Here is a 16,204-nt window from a genome sequence, read left to right as displayed (position 1 = left end):
TGCTTTTGCAGTAAGAAATAATAATAAACTTTGGATGACTAAATATTTTCATCATCCCACAGCTGCCAAAGGTGTTTTAAAAATTTGCTTGTGAAGTGTTGAAAGGACCTGTCAGATTGCAGCTGTCCACCTGTGCATTCATTCACACTGTGGGCCTCTGCTAACACTGCTTTCCATTTTAGAAGAATGTCAGCTTTCGGAGGATCTTTTCTACGCAACAACTCTGAATTTCTACATTACTGCAAAGGTAAAAATGCAGCACCTGCCACCTTGTGTTCAGATTCAAACTTAGCCAAGCTTAAAGGAAAGTGGTGCTTTGTTGTGATCACAGGTCATCTGTTGACTTCTAGAATAACTTCTGAATGAGCCCATCTCTAAAAACCAGAGCAAGGAGATTGTTATACCAAGATTATCCTTTATAGGAAACGTCTGGCAGTTGCAGACTGCTGGTTAAGGTCACAGAACTTCTCTTTTAAATGATACTCAGATGTTAAAATGTTGATAACGCAGCAGCTTTTTTGGACAGTGAGGTAAAACATTTAGGTGAACATTTAAGTTCCGAATAAAGGCAGACATGATATATCAGCCTGGGGGTTCCATTACTGAGATTTTACTACAGGTTTGAAAGAAATTAATAAAAAGCAAGCTAACATCAGGAACTCTTCCACAAAGACACTGGCTTGCCTCTAAGGCTAAGTTGGTTTTCATCCGAATTTTCATGTCATTAACATTCATTCTAAAAAGGCATTTGGTCATCTAAATCTCTATAAAGGTTCTCAAAGGCAAAACTTCAGTTATACGGGAAATCAGAGTGTCTGGGACCACCTCTCTGATCCATCTGAATCATTCATTTGGACTTAACCGTCAAATATTTACCAAGCACCCATCGCAGTATTAGAATCTTTGCAGGCGTACAAAGTGTGTAAGCAAGGTATGGTCTGTCACTCAAATCAGGACAGTTATTCTACTGTAGAACCGGCTAGGGCCTTGGTTTATAAAAAAGCTCATTATCTGAAGTTTATATGTCGTTTAAAGATGACAATATTTCAAGTCATTTACCTTTCCCAGAGATGTGTTTCCCTGGCACACCAACAAGGACAGAAGCATTTAGTTTGGGGTTCAGGTGCAGAGGAACATATCTACTTAGAGTACTCCTTCGGTGCGTACATTACCGGAACTTTACAAACCAATTTTTAAGAGACAGTGGCTTACTACGCTTGAAGAAAGTGTTGCCTCCGAGCTGAGAAATAGCACACAAACATACAAATATTGAAATACACAATTATCATAAGCTTATTTGCCCAACTTTCTGACACTAATGAACATTTTCAAAGTCTTAAGCTAACCACGTGAACAAAAATTGTTAATATAACCCACAGTTAATAGAACGTTTATTTTAAATTTACATATTTATTCTAAAATTCATCTCAAAGACAAGTGTTAGAAGTTGACTGTCCTATAAACTACCATTATTTATAATGAATAGTCTTTCAGGCTAAAATACACAGTGGGAGCAGACTGCCCCCCCTGGACCTTAAATGACCCTGATTTCACCATTCTCTTCAAGCACTCGACTGGGAATGGTAACCAGCTATTACCAGCTATTACCAATTAAAACAAGAGTCATGCTAGTGACCAATCTAGTTATTTAATGACAGCACAGTGACTTCACAGGTAACGATTTCTCAAATCCAGCACACAGAAGTACATTAAGTATGTGCAGTGACTGGATTACTCGTGGAATCTAATCCAGTGTTGCTTAGGGAATCTCCATCTGCAGTCCTATCTGTAGGAGACAAAGACCAAACGAATCCACTCCTGTCTACACGCCATGTGAGAGTACAGAGGAAGGTGTGAATTAAAGAGTTTACACCTGTTAAAAATTGGATAGCTGCTAAATTTAATTTTGGATGAAACCAAAAGACCAAGGTTGGTTTTGATATCTACCTGATGCTTATTACACAGGTTTTTGGGTTTTTTTAAACAGCCATGACACCTCTAAATTGTTGCGTTGGAATAGGTGCCTGTGATCCCAAGGGAAGCCAGCGGTAAATAAAGCAGGATTGCCTGGAGAAACAGCTCACAGTACACACCCCTGAATGAATGGCCTTTGGGTGCCTGTGTATGTGAAGACGAAACCATCATCGTTATTTTTTATTCGTACTGACATCTCATCTCACTCCACAAAAGATTTACGGCAAACTACCATCCTTAATCCCCAATTTAAAGCTAATTCTCTAGAGATCCAATAAGGGATGAAGGGAAAATTGAAAGCAGTTTTAAAAGTTTAACTAATAAAGAATATTTTATTTCTCAGCAACTCTGTGCACACAGATTAAACTGAGATGAATAAAAGTTTTATTAATTATTTGAAAAAGCAAGAGAATATCAACACTAAGACTAAGACACAAAGGGAGCTTGGACATGGACTTAGATAAAATCCTGCAAAGCTACTTTTATACCCCTTCAGTTGCCTTTTCTGGGTGAAGAGTTGAATCTCAGTGATTAGGTAAAAGGATAGCATACACGAAGACCATTCAAGTTGGTGATCTTGACCTGGACGCAAACCAGGTCCCGACTGGGTGATTACTGGGGCACAGCGAGTCCACACTGGGGGTGAGGCCAGGATTCCAGCTCACCAGCTCTCTGGCCTGATAAGCGCCACAATTTCTCTGGGCCCTGTTTCCTCGCTGAAAACAAAGGGGTTACACCAAATGACCTGAGTTCCCTGCAGCTCACATCCTGTGACTCGAAATGCACTTTAATAAGCATCACCACCCATGTACCCTTTAGGGAGCCTCGCTGAAAGTCATTCCTGTGACTTTCAGTTATTCACAAGTGGCAACGGCCTGACTACCCTAAATATTAAGAACCAATGCAAGTCAAACCTAATGTCACTATTGTCAGTGTAAATTATGATTAGTCATTTTCCAACTAACTTGATTTTTACATCAGTTTTGTAATAGTTACCACAAGCTAAATGTGTAGACTAGGACAAAAGGACTAGTCCTTTGTCTTGCCTTTCTAAACGTTCCCAATTCATAACACTGCACGGATCCTTAATCTCGCATGCCTCTGCTCTTACTCTAGTGGTGAAGCAGGCAGCCTGTCCACAGCGAGCCCGCGTCGCCCACAGTGCCTGTGGCCGCACCGCTCTGCTTCAGCCCCTGCTGGGTCGGTCTAAGCCCCTTGTGGCTCTTCTTGGTAATATGGTATATTACACAAGATTTGCTTTGCTCACACATATTAAGCAAAGTATAGGCCACAAGTTTTCAAATTACAAGTCACTTGAAAGCATTTTGTACATTAATGACAAGGGTATTATGCAAGTAGTCTTTCTAAAAACTCTCACACAAAACACCTTTGTATTTAGACTCATTTAAAACTGCGGCTAGTGATGTTTGGGTTAACAGTCGGTGCTCTAGGACATTGATTGTCAGAACCAGAAGTGCATGTATGAGAGCATAAACCAACAATGGTTCAGTGCTGACCAGGGAGGACAGAGAGAACGTGCTGGCACCGGTCACTCGGCACAGCATGCGGAGAAGAGAGTGACTCCAGAGGGAACCGAGAAAAAGGAGTTCCCCAGCGCGCAGGTCTCTCCTTCACGTCTGAAGATGGACTCTTCCTGCAGGCTTTTATTTTTTAAACAAAGTTATATTCCAGAAGAAGCTGCCACCGTCGCCATACTTGAAGAACTTGGGTTCTACTTTTGGTGTTGAACTCACGAAATACCTATTAGCTGACAAATTTTGACATTTTAATATACACACTTCAAAAGTACCCCCCAAAACTGTCTAAAGACCATCTCATTTTCCTACATAAAGTAGGTACTAAAACTCCACAATAATCATCTTTAGATGTATGTTTGACTTAGCGCATTTCACAGTATCCAATCCCTCATGAATATTTCGTAGCGTTCTCTGTTCAATCCTGACACGCAGCACGGGATTCCAGTTTGATTCAGAGAGTGTGATTCCTCTTTTCACGCTGATCAAGTAAATTTATTGTGTCTCTTTTCTGATTTGCTGCATTAAGAACTAAAAAGGAAAGAAAAAACACAATATTCTAATATTAAACATTTTGAGAAACCAGCCCAAGCAGGTCCCATTTGACCTAAGTGTCTACAAACTGTGTCACACAGAGGACAGTATCTCCCAGAGCAACAACCTAAGGTGGATTTGCATTCCTAATCAAGGACAAGGCAGTAAAGAGCCCACAGCACAGCCAGCAAGGTGCCAGGAAACAAAGCCAAAACAGCTAAGAACTCATTGTTTAAAAGAAGGAAACAATGCCCCATATCCTATAGAATGGACACGATAAAATGTACTCTCATCAAATTTTTGACATGACCAGCCCCTGGTGTGCCGCGTGGCTCCCTCTGTCAGTGCACCTCCAGCAGGAGGCCCGCTGTCTTAAGTGCCACGTACGGCGTTGGTCAGCTCGTGACTCCAAAGCTCTTCCTTGACAGAGCTGAGGTCTTTCTGTGGCTTCCACCATCCTTACTCTATCCTTTGACACACAAACGACGTAAAAAGACACAGCACAAATAAAACCTAAAACCAATGTCCTAATTTACAACGACTGCACATTAAATGGTTAATGATTTTTTAATTAATTAAATGACCGCCTTAAATGAATAGTGTCTTTTAAAGTTCTCTAATAAAATTGGAGCTAATGCCTTTTTCTCCTACCGTCGCTGGAGCAAACAGGGTCTTAAAGCGGTTCAATGACATAATCTTAAAAATGATGTTGATGAGACGACTTCAACTTAAAACTCTTTCTTAAAAGAGCTTGCAGAGCATTTATCTTCTTTACTTTGCCTACCCCCTCACTCTGTTTAAAACCTTGCACAAGGCCAAATCCTGAGAGGGACACCTGGGAGTGGGGGATACAAGATCCCAAAGCGTGACTGTAAAGCCGAACATCCTGTGGGACACTAGGTTCGTTCCCGGGCAGGGAACCACAACACCCGTCTGTCGGTCTTAGTGTAGTGGCTGCGTGTTGCTGCCGTGATGAAAACTGTGCCAGTGGTATCTCAGATGCCAGCAGGGCCGCTCATGGTGCACAGGCTTCAGGGGAGCTTCCGGACTAGGACAGGCCAGGAAGAAGGACCCGGCCACCCATTTCCAAATAACTGGCCGTGAAAACCCTCTGAAGAGCAGCAGAGCACTGTCTGATAGAGCTCCAGAAGCTAAGAGGATGGCGCGGAAAGACCGGGCAGAGTTCTACTTTGCTGTACTCAGGGTGGCTAGGAGTCAGAATCAACTCGATGGCACCAACAAAAGGCTCATTTAAAAGGATGTGTCAAAAGAGATGAGAGAAACCACACCAGAAAACATGCTATTCAGGAACTGAGGGACACAAACGAGTGGAGTCAATGATAAAGAACAGAAAGATCCAGAGACCTTGTATATGCTTAAAATTCTGACTGCTAATGTGTTCACCTTTTGCATTACAAAAATTACCTAAACAGCCCATGAAAATAATTTAAAAATCAAGTTAAGACTTCTGGAAACCCCAAACAACTCCGCCAATTGTAATAACTGACATGTTGGATAAAATTGAAAGGTATTTTTTAAGAACACATTGTTGAATCAAACAAACCCAAACTGAGGGCCTTTCTCCCAAATAGCTGGCCACAGCACTTCAAAAACCATCACTGTCATAAATGATAAAGCCAGATGGCTCCGAGTTAAAGGACACTAAAGAGTATGATGGTAAACGCAGCGTGTGATCCTGGGTGAGGTCTGGGACCAGAGAGGGATACTGGCTGGACAATTCACTAAATTTAAAACATGTCTATAGATAATAGCAGGTGTCAATATCACTTTATTCATTTTGATAACTGCTCTATGGTTACATGAGACATTAACATCAGGGAACCTGGGTGAAGCGTATACGGAAATTCTTGCTATTTTTTAAAAATCTAAGCTATTTCAAAATGAAAACTTAAAATTTTTTTTAAAAAGTAAAGAAAACATTAAAAAGCATTGCCTATAATGGCAGTAAAAGAAAGAATCTGCCAGGCCAAAAATGAAGTGAAAGTTACCACTCCTGAAGGGGACAAGCATCAAAGCCACCTCTTGCCCTAAGGATTCTGTGGAAGCCTGAAGACACTGGGCTTCTCCCTTCACAGGTTCAAAAGGTGCTGGAGGCCAAAAACTCAAGACTAGGGCTCCACTCAAGACGGGAAGTCAAGAAAGGGGATCCTACATGAAGATGAAACCCTGAAGACTCCCATCCTTGGCTTAAAGGTAATGGGAAATGAACCTGGAAAGAAAGTGGGACGGCAAGAAAGCCCCAGGTGTGGACTGGCGGGATTCTTAACCACGTGAGATGACTGTGTGGAGATATAATTTGAACTTACATTTCCTATGTGATCCAAAAAAACCTGAAAAGAACTTAACTTTATTAAAGAGGTTGTGAGTTTGCAGTGCCCTCCTCAAGACTGGCAGAGGCCAACTGCGTTCTCCAGTGGAAAACAACTGTAACTCGGTCCTCAAAGACGCCCCACAGATGAGGTTCCAGGGAACCCAGGAGCTCACAGTTAAAAAGCACCAAACACACAAAGAAACAAGGGATCGTGAGAGGGAATGTGCAGAGAAAAGAGAAACACAAAGTTTTCAGATACTGCAACTAGAAGACAGGGAACATAAACAACTCTGTGTGATATACAGTTAGAGAAATAAAAGGTGTTTGCAAACGTGAGCAAGGAATAAGGGCCCACACAGAGTGGCCAAATAAAGTTCAGAAATGAAAAATAATTAAAATTAAAAACAAAGCATGAATTAAAGAATAGATAAGACATAGCTGAGGGAAAAATTGTTGAACCAGAAGATATTTCTGAGGAAATTATTCTGAATACAGACTAGAAAGGCAGAAACTGAAAACATGAAAAAGAGGATAAGCGACAGGAATAGAATGAGAAGACCCAACACACTTCTCATTGGAGTTCAGGAAGGATTCAAAAGGGGAGGAAGCGTTATTCAAAGAGACGTCGGCTGAGATCTTCCAGAGAGACTAGACCGGCCAGGTATTTTTAAAAGCTGTTAGACTTGGAACAGTGTGAATCATTAGAGAAATCAATGGCATAGAAAGAGAAAGTCCAAAAATTAGACCCAAGTACACAGGAAATTTAGCATTTGATGAAGGTAGCAACTCAAATCACTGGCTTTGACATGGCAATTTGAGATGGTGTTGGGCCAAATGGGCAGCCCTTTGGAAAAAGAAAATTGGAGCCACTCCTTGTGCCATATACCTGAACACATTTGAAACGAATCAAATGAATCAAGAGATCTAAACGTAAATATGAAAGCAGAAGAGGATTCTGGAAAGACGGTGGCAACAGTGGCATCGTTCTTGAATCTCTGAGTCCCTACACAAAGCGATTAAAGTTTAGCTAACTAAAAAACTCAAAAACCATGGATGACATTTACAACAAAACTAGACGACAAGGACTCTTGCAGACCCCAAAACATCAGCAGTTAAAGACAAACCATGGACATCCACCCATGTGATAGCAGCGTCTAGAGAGAAAACAGAGAGAACAATGGAGCATCTGATAGACCTAGCGCAAGAGAACCCCAAACAGCCAACAGATTTACAGCAGAAAGGACCCGGGCCAATGCGTGAACAGCTGGAAGTGGGGGAGCTCCTGCTACTTCCAGAGCAGGTGACCACACAGTCCACGCTAATAAGGGGCGGGTGGAGGCTGAGGCCCATGAGCTTCTGAAACCGCTCTGCCAGGGCCCCTCCCCAGGTGGAGCCCCTCATAGAGAAAAAGCGCCAGGTGTGGAGTAAAGCAGCGGCTGAGCAGGAGGGCGACAACAGACCAAGGAACCTGAAGACGGCCAAAAGACGGGACCATGTGAACTTCAAAAAGGAGAATAAATGCAACTGAGTGAGATCCATCAAATAGGTTTAAATCCTTAAGTTTATAATTATATTTTAAAAATGTCACCTTCAGAGGATGAGAGGGAAATAATTCCTGATTGTGAAAATGGTAAATAAAGAATCAAGCATTTATCCTGCCTATACTATATGAACAATACCACTGACTATTTAGAAAATATTCCAACTAACAAACGAAATAGCAATGGCTGAATTAGAATGCCACCAATCAATTAATATACAAAGGCACTGACCGTCAACTGCTGCTTACCTCACAAAAAGAAGGACACACACATTACGTGTGTCCTGATGAAAGAACACGCCACTATGCATCATCCTCCAAGGGCCTGAGCCCAAATATCAGCTGCTGATTTGCAGGAAAGAGGAAGGAAAGCAGAACATGCTAAACCACACCATGAATATACAATCCGCACCACCCGCACTGTGGAAAACTCCAGGGCAGATGGTTTGGCTCCGTAACAGACTGTAAAGAAAAGAAAGGAATGGAGGGGGGACCTGTAGATTAAGAGAGACTTAAAGACAGCTCAAATTTACAAAACTGGCGAAGTCTGAACAAGGTGTCCAGGGATGCCCACGTGGTTGGTAAATCCATAAATAAAGGCAAGAACATGCCTGGCAGAAAGGTCAGGACAGGCGTTTCTACCACAGGAGGGACGGCGCTGTGACCGGGACAGCAGAGGGGCCTCCGGAGGGCCAGCCGAGCTCTATCTCCTGACGGGGGCAGGGGGTGCTCACATTCTCAAAGTTCATGTTTTGTGTGGTGTTCTGAATCTGTTTTCCTTCATAACATAAAACAGAAAATTCTGAAAGCATACTGAACAAAAACAGGCGAATTCCTTCCAACTCTAGATGGGAAAGCTTTCTAACTACGACTTAATATCCAGGGGCAAGAAAAGAAAAAAAGACAAAAATTTTTGAAACTTTAGCATGGCAAAAACACCATAAGCAAAACCAACACAAACTGGGAGAAAGTATTTGCAACTTACATCACAGATAAAGGGCGATCTCTCTAGTGTGCAAAGAGCTACTGAAAACTGACAAAGAAAACACCAAGAACCTGACAGAAAAACCAATTTTAAAAAAGGAAACCAGGAGTCCATAGTGATGCTAAAACAAGTGTGCGTGCACACAGGGAGTGGTCCTTAAAGAACGGCAGCTGTAAAAGTGAGGGGGGACAGGACGCGGACAGTCACCGCGCAGACCAGGGTTTTTTCCAAGCTTCCCCTCTAGATGACTATCGGCTCCCAAGCGAAAATGGGCCTCTGCCATGGAGGCAGCTGGTGGGCATCGCCTTAACCAAGGCAGTACCCGCCATTACGAGGCTCCTGGTATGAAGCGAGAGGAACACCACCTGCATGCAGTCACAAGGAAGCAGACGAGTCCAGAACCCGATCCACCCCACTCTTCAGGAATCGAAACAGTAATAATATGGAGCGCTACTCCAAAAAGCTGTCTGGAAGCTGTGCGCGCACGCGAGGGCTTTCTGCTGGGCGCTGTAGAGTGATCAAGTCCCTACATGTCAGTGAAGACAAACCCCCACCGACTCCTGAGGGCCTGAGCCCACCGCACACGCGGCCCTCCCTAAAGGTCTGCAGCTGGGGCTCCTCAACCCTCCGCTGCCTCCCCTGCCCCTACACTCAAAGGCTTCTGAAGAAAACGAGTCCCCTGGAATAGCGATTACGTACAGCACTGCCGTGGGAGTCGTAGCACAGTCAGTCCACAGGTGAAGGGCCACCAAGCAGACATGAAAGTGACCCACCCCACCCCAGTTCTCACCATTTACGCTTTTGTCATTGCCGGCAAGGGCTGCCTGCTTGTCTCTTTCAGATTCTGCTTCATTTTCATCTATGTTGTAGTCATCATCTCCTCCCGGTTTCTGCTGGTTTCTCCCTATAAAATTGGCACAGACACATAAAACACAAGCTACATCACTTCTCTCTTGATGCCATAGGAACACCAGAGCTCAGGTACTGAGAGCTCTTCATGCCCCCTCTCAGGAATGACAGGGGCTCATGTGCTTGCTTCCGGTACAAATGCCCTGTAGGAGTTCTCTACTTACGCATGCCCCACTTCAACTCTGACCTACTATACAAAACATAACCCTAAAACAAAGGGATATACTGCAGGCTGGAAACGGGGCAACTAACCAGCTAACTAAACCCAAATCCTGGTTTTTTAAAGAGACAATCAACTCAAAGTTAAAGAAAGGCACCACTCTTTTTCAGAAACAACAGATTTCTAGTTAATGACAGCATCTCCTCAGAATGGCTCATCGCTCCAGAAGAAGAAAATGGAGTGGCTATTGTGAGCCAAAGGATAAAATTTTCCATCACACATACAGAATTAGGTTCATTCTTCATTATGTTCATCCCTGGAGAGAACAGCGACCAGGAAAGAAGATTGGGACAAAATGCATTCCAGAGATATATGCAGACGGTCTAACGTAAGCATTTTATATGTGTATACATGTAGGTAAACAGCATCTTTTTTAAAAAAGCATGCCCGGGCAAGTTCGCTCTAGTTAGACTCCCTGCACCCACTGCCTGCCGTGGAAAGGAAGCGCAGGCCTGGGAGCTGCGGCTTTACTCTACAGCGAGAGCAGTACAACTGCCCCAGAGCAAGGGGTCTCCCACAGGCCTGCAGGTGCTCTGAAACCTGAGTGCCGCTGATCCGCCACTAGAGTTTCCTTTCTTTAACTGAGAACTCGTGAGAACACATTCTTCAGAAAAAGAAACTTGAGAGAAAATTAGATTTAAGTGGAATCAGGATAACTTCTGCAAATAAGCACATTCCCCAAATTCTGTTACTTGCTCAGTCCCAGAGCACAGGTGTCTTCTACCGACAGTCCCCTACGTGACAATGGTTCAACTCAGGATTTTTCGATTTTACGATGGCGCGAAAGCGATACGCATTCAGCAGAAACCATACTTTGAATTGTGGCCTTTTCCTGGCTGGCGATGAGCAGGAGGATACACTCTCGTGCTGCTGGACAGCGACGGTGAGCCGCAGCTCCCAGGCAGCCGCGCCATCACGAGGGGAACCACCCAGACACTTAGAGCCGTTCTGTTTTCCACTGTCAGCACAGTAGTCAATAAATTACATGAGGTATTCTATGCTTTCTTATACAGCAGGCTCTGTGTCAGATGGTTTTGCCAACTCCAGGCTGATGTAAGTGTGAGCACACTGAAGGTAGGCTGGGCTAAGTTATAATGTTCAGTAGGTCAGGTGTACTAAACGCATTTTTGACTTACGATATTTTCAACTTACACGGATTTAGCAGGATGCAACCCCATCATAAGTTGAGAAAGATCCATATTTAAGCGGCTCCTGTGTCAGCTGGGTTTGAAATTTTTCACGTTTTTAAGGGACCAAAATACATCCCAGAATATCCTGTTGATCTCAGTTTCCCACATTTTCCATTAAAAAAAAAGCTCAACCAAACCAGAAAGGGATTCATGTGTCACTTTTCCGCACTGCTCAAATATGCCCCAAATCCCATTGATCCAATCATCGCCCCCCCCTCCCTCCATGTGCCAGGCGCTGACCGGTGACGCCGCAGGACATGCAGACAGCTGCAGGCATGTGGGCTGCCTGCCACGAGGCCTAGTTCACTTGATGCCAAGCACCCATCTCAAGGTCCTCCACCTGAAAAGTCCCCTTGCCTAGTCGTGAATATTATTTCTGAAAGCGCCAAGTGTGGGGAGTGCACTGCTCTCCCACCTGCCTCCGACTCAACAATGGACGCCAGACAAACAAAGTGAGCCCCAAATGGGGAACTGCCGTTTGGTGAACCTCACGGTTACCCACCCGGAAGGAGACTGAGAGGGCCAAGCGCTTGGTGGAAAGGGGTCGGCTGGCAGCCCCGGAGCCTCTCACTCACCTTCCTTGTCAGCATCCTGCTGCTCCTCCTGCCCATCAGGGATGACGAGCTGGTCCCGCGCAGGGCCCTCCATCTCCTGATTTTCCTGGCTCTCCAACAGGGTGGCTGGCACCTGTGGGGTCCGGCCAACTTCTCCAACGCCTTTTCCACCCGCACGTTTGTCTTCTTCCACAGCCTGCTCCTGGCCTGGCTCGTGTGGCAGCCCCGGGCTGTCCCTCTGAAGTGCCTCCTCACTCACAACCTGAACCTCATTGGTTTCCTCTGTGCACAGAACAGTTAGCTGTGACCTCACTAGCATTTAATTTAATTAAAACAAAAAACCTAGTACCACTCCATTCCAGAGCCTTCCAAGGAGGGTGGATGGGGTGGGCTGTGGTGGGTGAGGCGGTTGGGTAATATATTTTGCGACCTAAGCAGAAGACTCTAGGCCTCTCTACGCCCGCAGCTCCTCTTCAGAACCGCAAGAGGAAAGTGGTTAGACAAACAGCCTGGACTAAGTTACCTCAATTACAGCAACCACCTACAAGAGGAAGAGGGTGCTGAGGTGACCTGACCGTCCCATCTGTTTGAGACAAGTCCTTGGGAGCCAACGACAGCTAGGACTCAGCCCCCTCCCCTCAAAGCCACAGTCCCACCCGTGTCCCGAATAAAGCTGTGGCCTGCACATTTTTCACACGGCTCCCAAAGGACAAGGCAATCAGTTCAAAGGACGAAACATCAGGAAGATGGAGAACGAGCCCTGCAGCCCCGACTCCAGGTGCCCGGGGACACTCACTGCCCCCTGCGGGCCCCCGCCGCGCCCGTCCCCAGCAGCATTGTGCCCTGGGAGGACTAGTGCAGAGTGGACGGCATGCACTGCTGCTATGTTTTTTATTTGAATGGGGCTCCAAAGGGGGCTTAAACGTAATTACCAAGCTACACTTACCTTTGTCACCTTGTCTCTTCGAATCCACAGCTGCCTCAGAACTGGGGGCCGGGGTCCGGGGCTCGCTGTCGCCAGGCACGTCTCCTTTCCCTTGTGGAGCCTCTGCCTGCGGCAGGCCTGCGTCCTGCGGCCGGGGCTGAGGCTCGCTAAGGGCTCGGAGCTGAAACAGGAGCACAGGACCACAGGGCAGGGGCTCCGTGACCATGAACTTACAAAAACCCAAGCCATGCAACAGACCACATCCTTCTGACAAACGGGATCACTGAAACCTGAGACAGGCTGTGATCTATCCCAATCACACCCTCTCACCTGGCGTAAGTCAGGGGATCTGAGGTTGAGTCAAGATCTCCCAGAAGTACTTTCAACACTGGATTACCCAGGAGGCAGAAGATCAACAAGGAAAGAGAAGATTTGAACAACACTACAAACCAACTAGCCTGAACAGACATCCAGAGAACACTCGACCCAAAAAGGGCAAAATACGCATTCTTCACAAGTACACATAGAATATGCTCTAGGACAGGAGAGATGCCAGGCCACAAAACAAGCCTCAACGAATTTTCTTTCCTTTTTTTTTTTTTGGCTGAGGAAGATTCACCCTGAGCTAACATCTGTACCAATCTTCCTCCTCATGCTTGAGGAAGATTTGCTCTGAGCTAACGTCTATGCCAAACAATCCTCTATTTTGTATGTGGGATGTCGCTACAGTACGGCTGCCAACAAGTGGTGTAGGTCCATGCCCGGGTGCCAAACCTGGGTTGCCAAAGCAGAGCACACTGAACTTTAACCACTAGGCCACGGGGCTGGCCCCTAACCCTCAACAAGTTTAAAATCACTGAAATCTCACAAAATATGTTCTCCAATCACAATGGAATGACACTACAAAACAATAACAATGAAATCTGAGAAATTCCCAAATATGTGGAAATTAGACAATATGCTCCTAAATAAACAATGTGTCAAAGAAATCACAAGGAAAATTAGAAAGTACCTTGAGAAAAATCAAAACAAAAACACAACATACCAAACTTACAGGAGGCAGCTAAGGCAGTGCTTAAAGGGAAACTTACAGGCGTATATTAAGAAAAGAGACAGATCTCAAATTAATAACCTAATCTTCCACCTTACGATGCCAGAAAAAGAAGGGTGAACTGAACCTAAAGCAAGGAAGGACAAAATAGATATTAGAGTAGGAATTAATGAAATATGGAACAGAAAAACAACAGAGAAAACCAATGAAACCAAAAGTTAATTCTCTGAAAAGATGAAGAGAATTGACAAAACTTTAGTTAGATCAAGAAAAGAAAGAGAGAAGACTCAAATCACTAAAATAGAAAACGAAAGGGGACAACACTACCAACTTTACACAAATAAAAAAGGGAATACTCTGAACAACTTTTGCCAACAAGTTTGATAACAGATGAAATAGATGAGTTCTTAGAAAGACACAAACTACCACAACTGACTCAAGAAGAAGAAAATCTGAGTAGACTTATAACAAGAGACTGAATTGGTCATTTAAAACTTTCCCCCAAAAAAAGTCCAGGCCCAAAGGCTTCACTAGTGAATTCTACCACACATTTAAAGAATCAATACTAAATCTTCACAACTATTCCAAAAACAGAAGAGGAAGGCGTACCCCCAACTCATCCTATGAGACCAGTAATCACCCTAGTATCAAAGCCAGACAAAGACTCAGGAAAAAACCAATATCTCTTATGAATATAGACACCAAAATCATCAACAAAATACTAACAATCAAATCCAGCAACATATGAAAGGGTTATACACCATGGCCCAGTGGGATTTATCCCAGGAATGCAAGGTTAGTTTAACATCTAAAAATCAATTAATGTAATACATATCAAGAGCATAAAGGACAAAAAAACACATGATCATCTCAACACATGCAGAAAAAAATTTGGCAAAATCCAAAACACCTCTTCTTGATAAAAACGCTCAACAAATTAAGAATAGAGGGGAATTTCCTCAACTTGGTAACGGGCATGAAAAACATACAGCTGACATCAAGCATAATGGTGACAGACTTAGTGCTTTCCCCTATGATCAAGAACAAGTCAAGGATGTCTGCTCTTACCACTTCAATTTAACACCGTACTAGAGATCCTAGCCAGGACTAAGAGGCAATAAGAAGAAACAAAAGAATCCAGATTGGAAAGGAAGATGTGAAACTATCTTCCTTTTCCTATTTTAGATGACATGATCTTGTATACAGAAAATCCTAAGGAATCACAAAAAATACGATTAGAATAAACAAACTCAGCAAGGCTGCAAGATACAAGACCAATACAAAAAATGAACTATATTTCTATACACTAGCAATAAACAATTTGAAAATGAAATTAAGAAAACAATTCCATTTATACTAGCAACAAAAAATACTTAGAAATAATTTGAACAAAAGAAGTGCAAGACTTCTGAAAACTATAAAACATTGTTGAAAGAGATTTTCAAAGGACTTAAGGAAGTGGAAAGACATCCTACATTCGCACATCGGGAGACTTGATATTGCTAAGATGGCAATACTCGCCAGTGACCTACAGAGCCAAGGCAGCCTCTGTCAGAATCCTGCCTTGCTTTGCTGAGAAACTGGCAAGCAGATCCTAAAGTTCATATGGGAAGCCAACCAGTGCACACTAGACAAAATAACCTTGAGAAAGAAGAAGAAAGCTGGAGGAACCACACTTCCAGATTTCAAGGTTTACTACAAAGCTACAGTAATCAAGGCTGTGTGGTAGTGACACAAGGACAAAGAGGTCAATGGAATAGAATTGAGAGTCCAGAAATAAAGCTTCTTATTTACAGTGAACGGATTTTGACAAGGCTGCCGAGACAATTCAGTTGGGGAAAGAAGAGGGCTTTTTTCAACAAACAGTGCTAAGACAACCGGATATCCACATGCAAAAGAATGAAGTTGGACACTTAGCTCATACCATATACAAAAAATTAAATTAACTCAAAACGGATCAAAGGACTAAGTGTAAGAACTAAATGCTAAGAACTATAAAACTCTCAAAAGAAAATACAGGAGTAAATCTTCATGACCTTGGATTAGGCAAAGTGTTTTTAGATATGACACCAAAAGAACAAGCAACAAAAGAAAAAAACAGATAAACTAGACGTCATCTAAAACTTTTGTGCTTTAATAAACACCATCGAGAAAGTGAAAAAAGAACTCTCAGAATGGGAAAAAGTATTCGTAAATCATGTATTCAATATCTTTATATATCTATGAATATATAAAGAACTCTCACAATGCAATAATAAAAATAACTCAATTTAAAAATGGGCAGATTTGAACAGACACCTCTCCAAAGAAGATATCCAAATGGCCAATAAAGCATATGAAAAGATGCTCAACATCATTAGTTACTAGGAAAATGCAAATCCAAACCACTCCACACCCAGTAGGATGGCTACAGTGAAAAAGACAGATGATAACAAGAGCCACTAAGAATGTGGCG

At 43.5% G+C, this 16,204-nt stretch overlaps 1 protein-coding gene across 3 annotated transcripts in view; it reads right to left on the bottom strand.

The window, feature by feature from the left end:
• Positions 1–1,374: 1,374 nt before the first annotated feature.
• GOLM1 (golgi membrane protein 1) overlaps positions 1,375–16,204 on the bottom strand; it is a 54,211-nt gene continuing 39,381 nt past the window's right edge. For all 3 annotated transcript variants that reach the window (XM_070590384.1, XM_070590382.1, XM_070590383.1), the window contains exons 7-10: positions 12,720–12,879; positions 11,795–12,055; positions 9,691–9,804; positions 1,375–4,040 (exon numbers count right to left, since the gene is read on the bottom strand). In XM_070590384.1, the coding sequence (XP_070446485.1) occupies positions 3,964–4,040; positions 9,691–9,804; positions 11,795–12,055; positions 12,720–12,879 (612 nt within the window). In that variant the 3' untranslated portion in view covers positions 1,375–3,963. The remainder of the gene's footprint in view (positions 4,041–9,690; positions 9,805–11,794; positions 12,056–12,719; positions 12,880–16,204) is intronic.

The sequence above is a fragment of the Equus przewalskii genome, chromosome 22, assembly GCF_037783145.1.
Source record: "Equus przewalskii isolate Varuska chromosome 22, EquPr2, whole genome shotgun sequence".
Lineage (NCBI taxonomy): Eukaryota > Metazoa > Chordata > Mammalia > Perissodactyla > Equidae > Equus > Equus przewalskii.
Note: the sequence above shows the minus strand (reverse complement) of the source record. Positions and strands in the feature narration are given on the sequence as shown.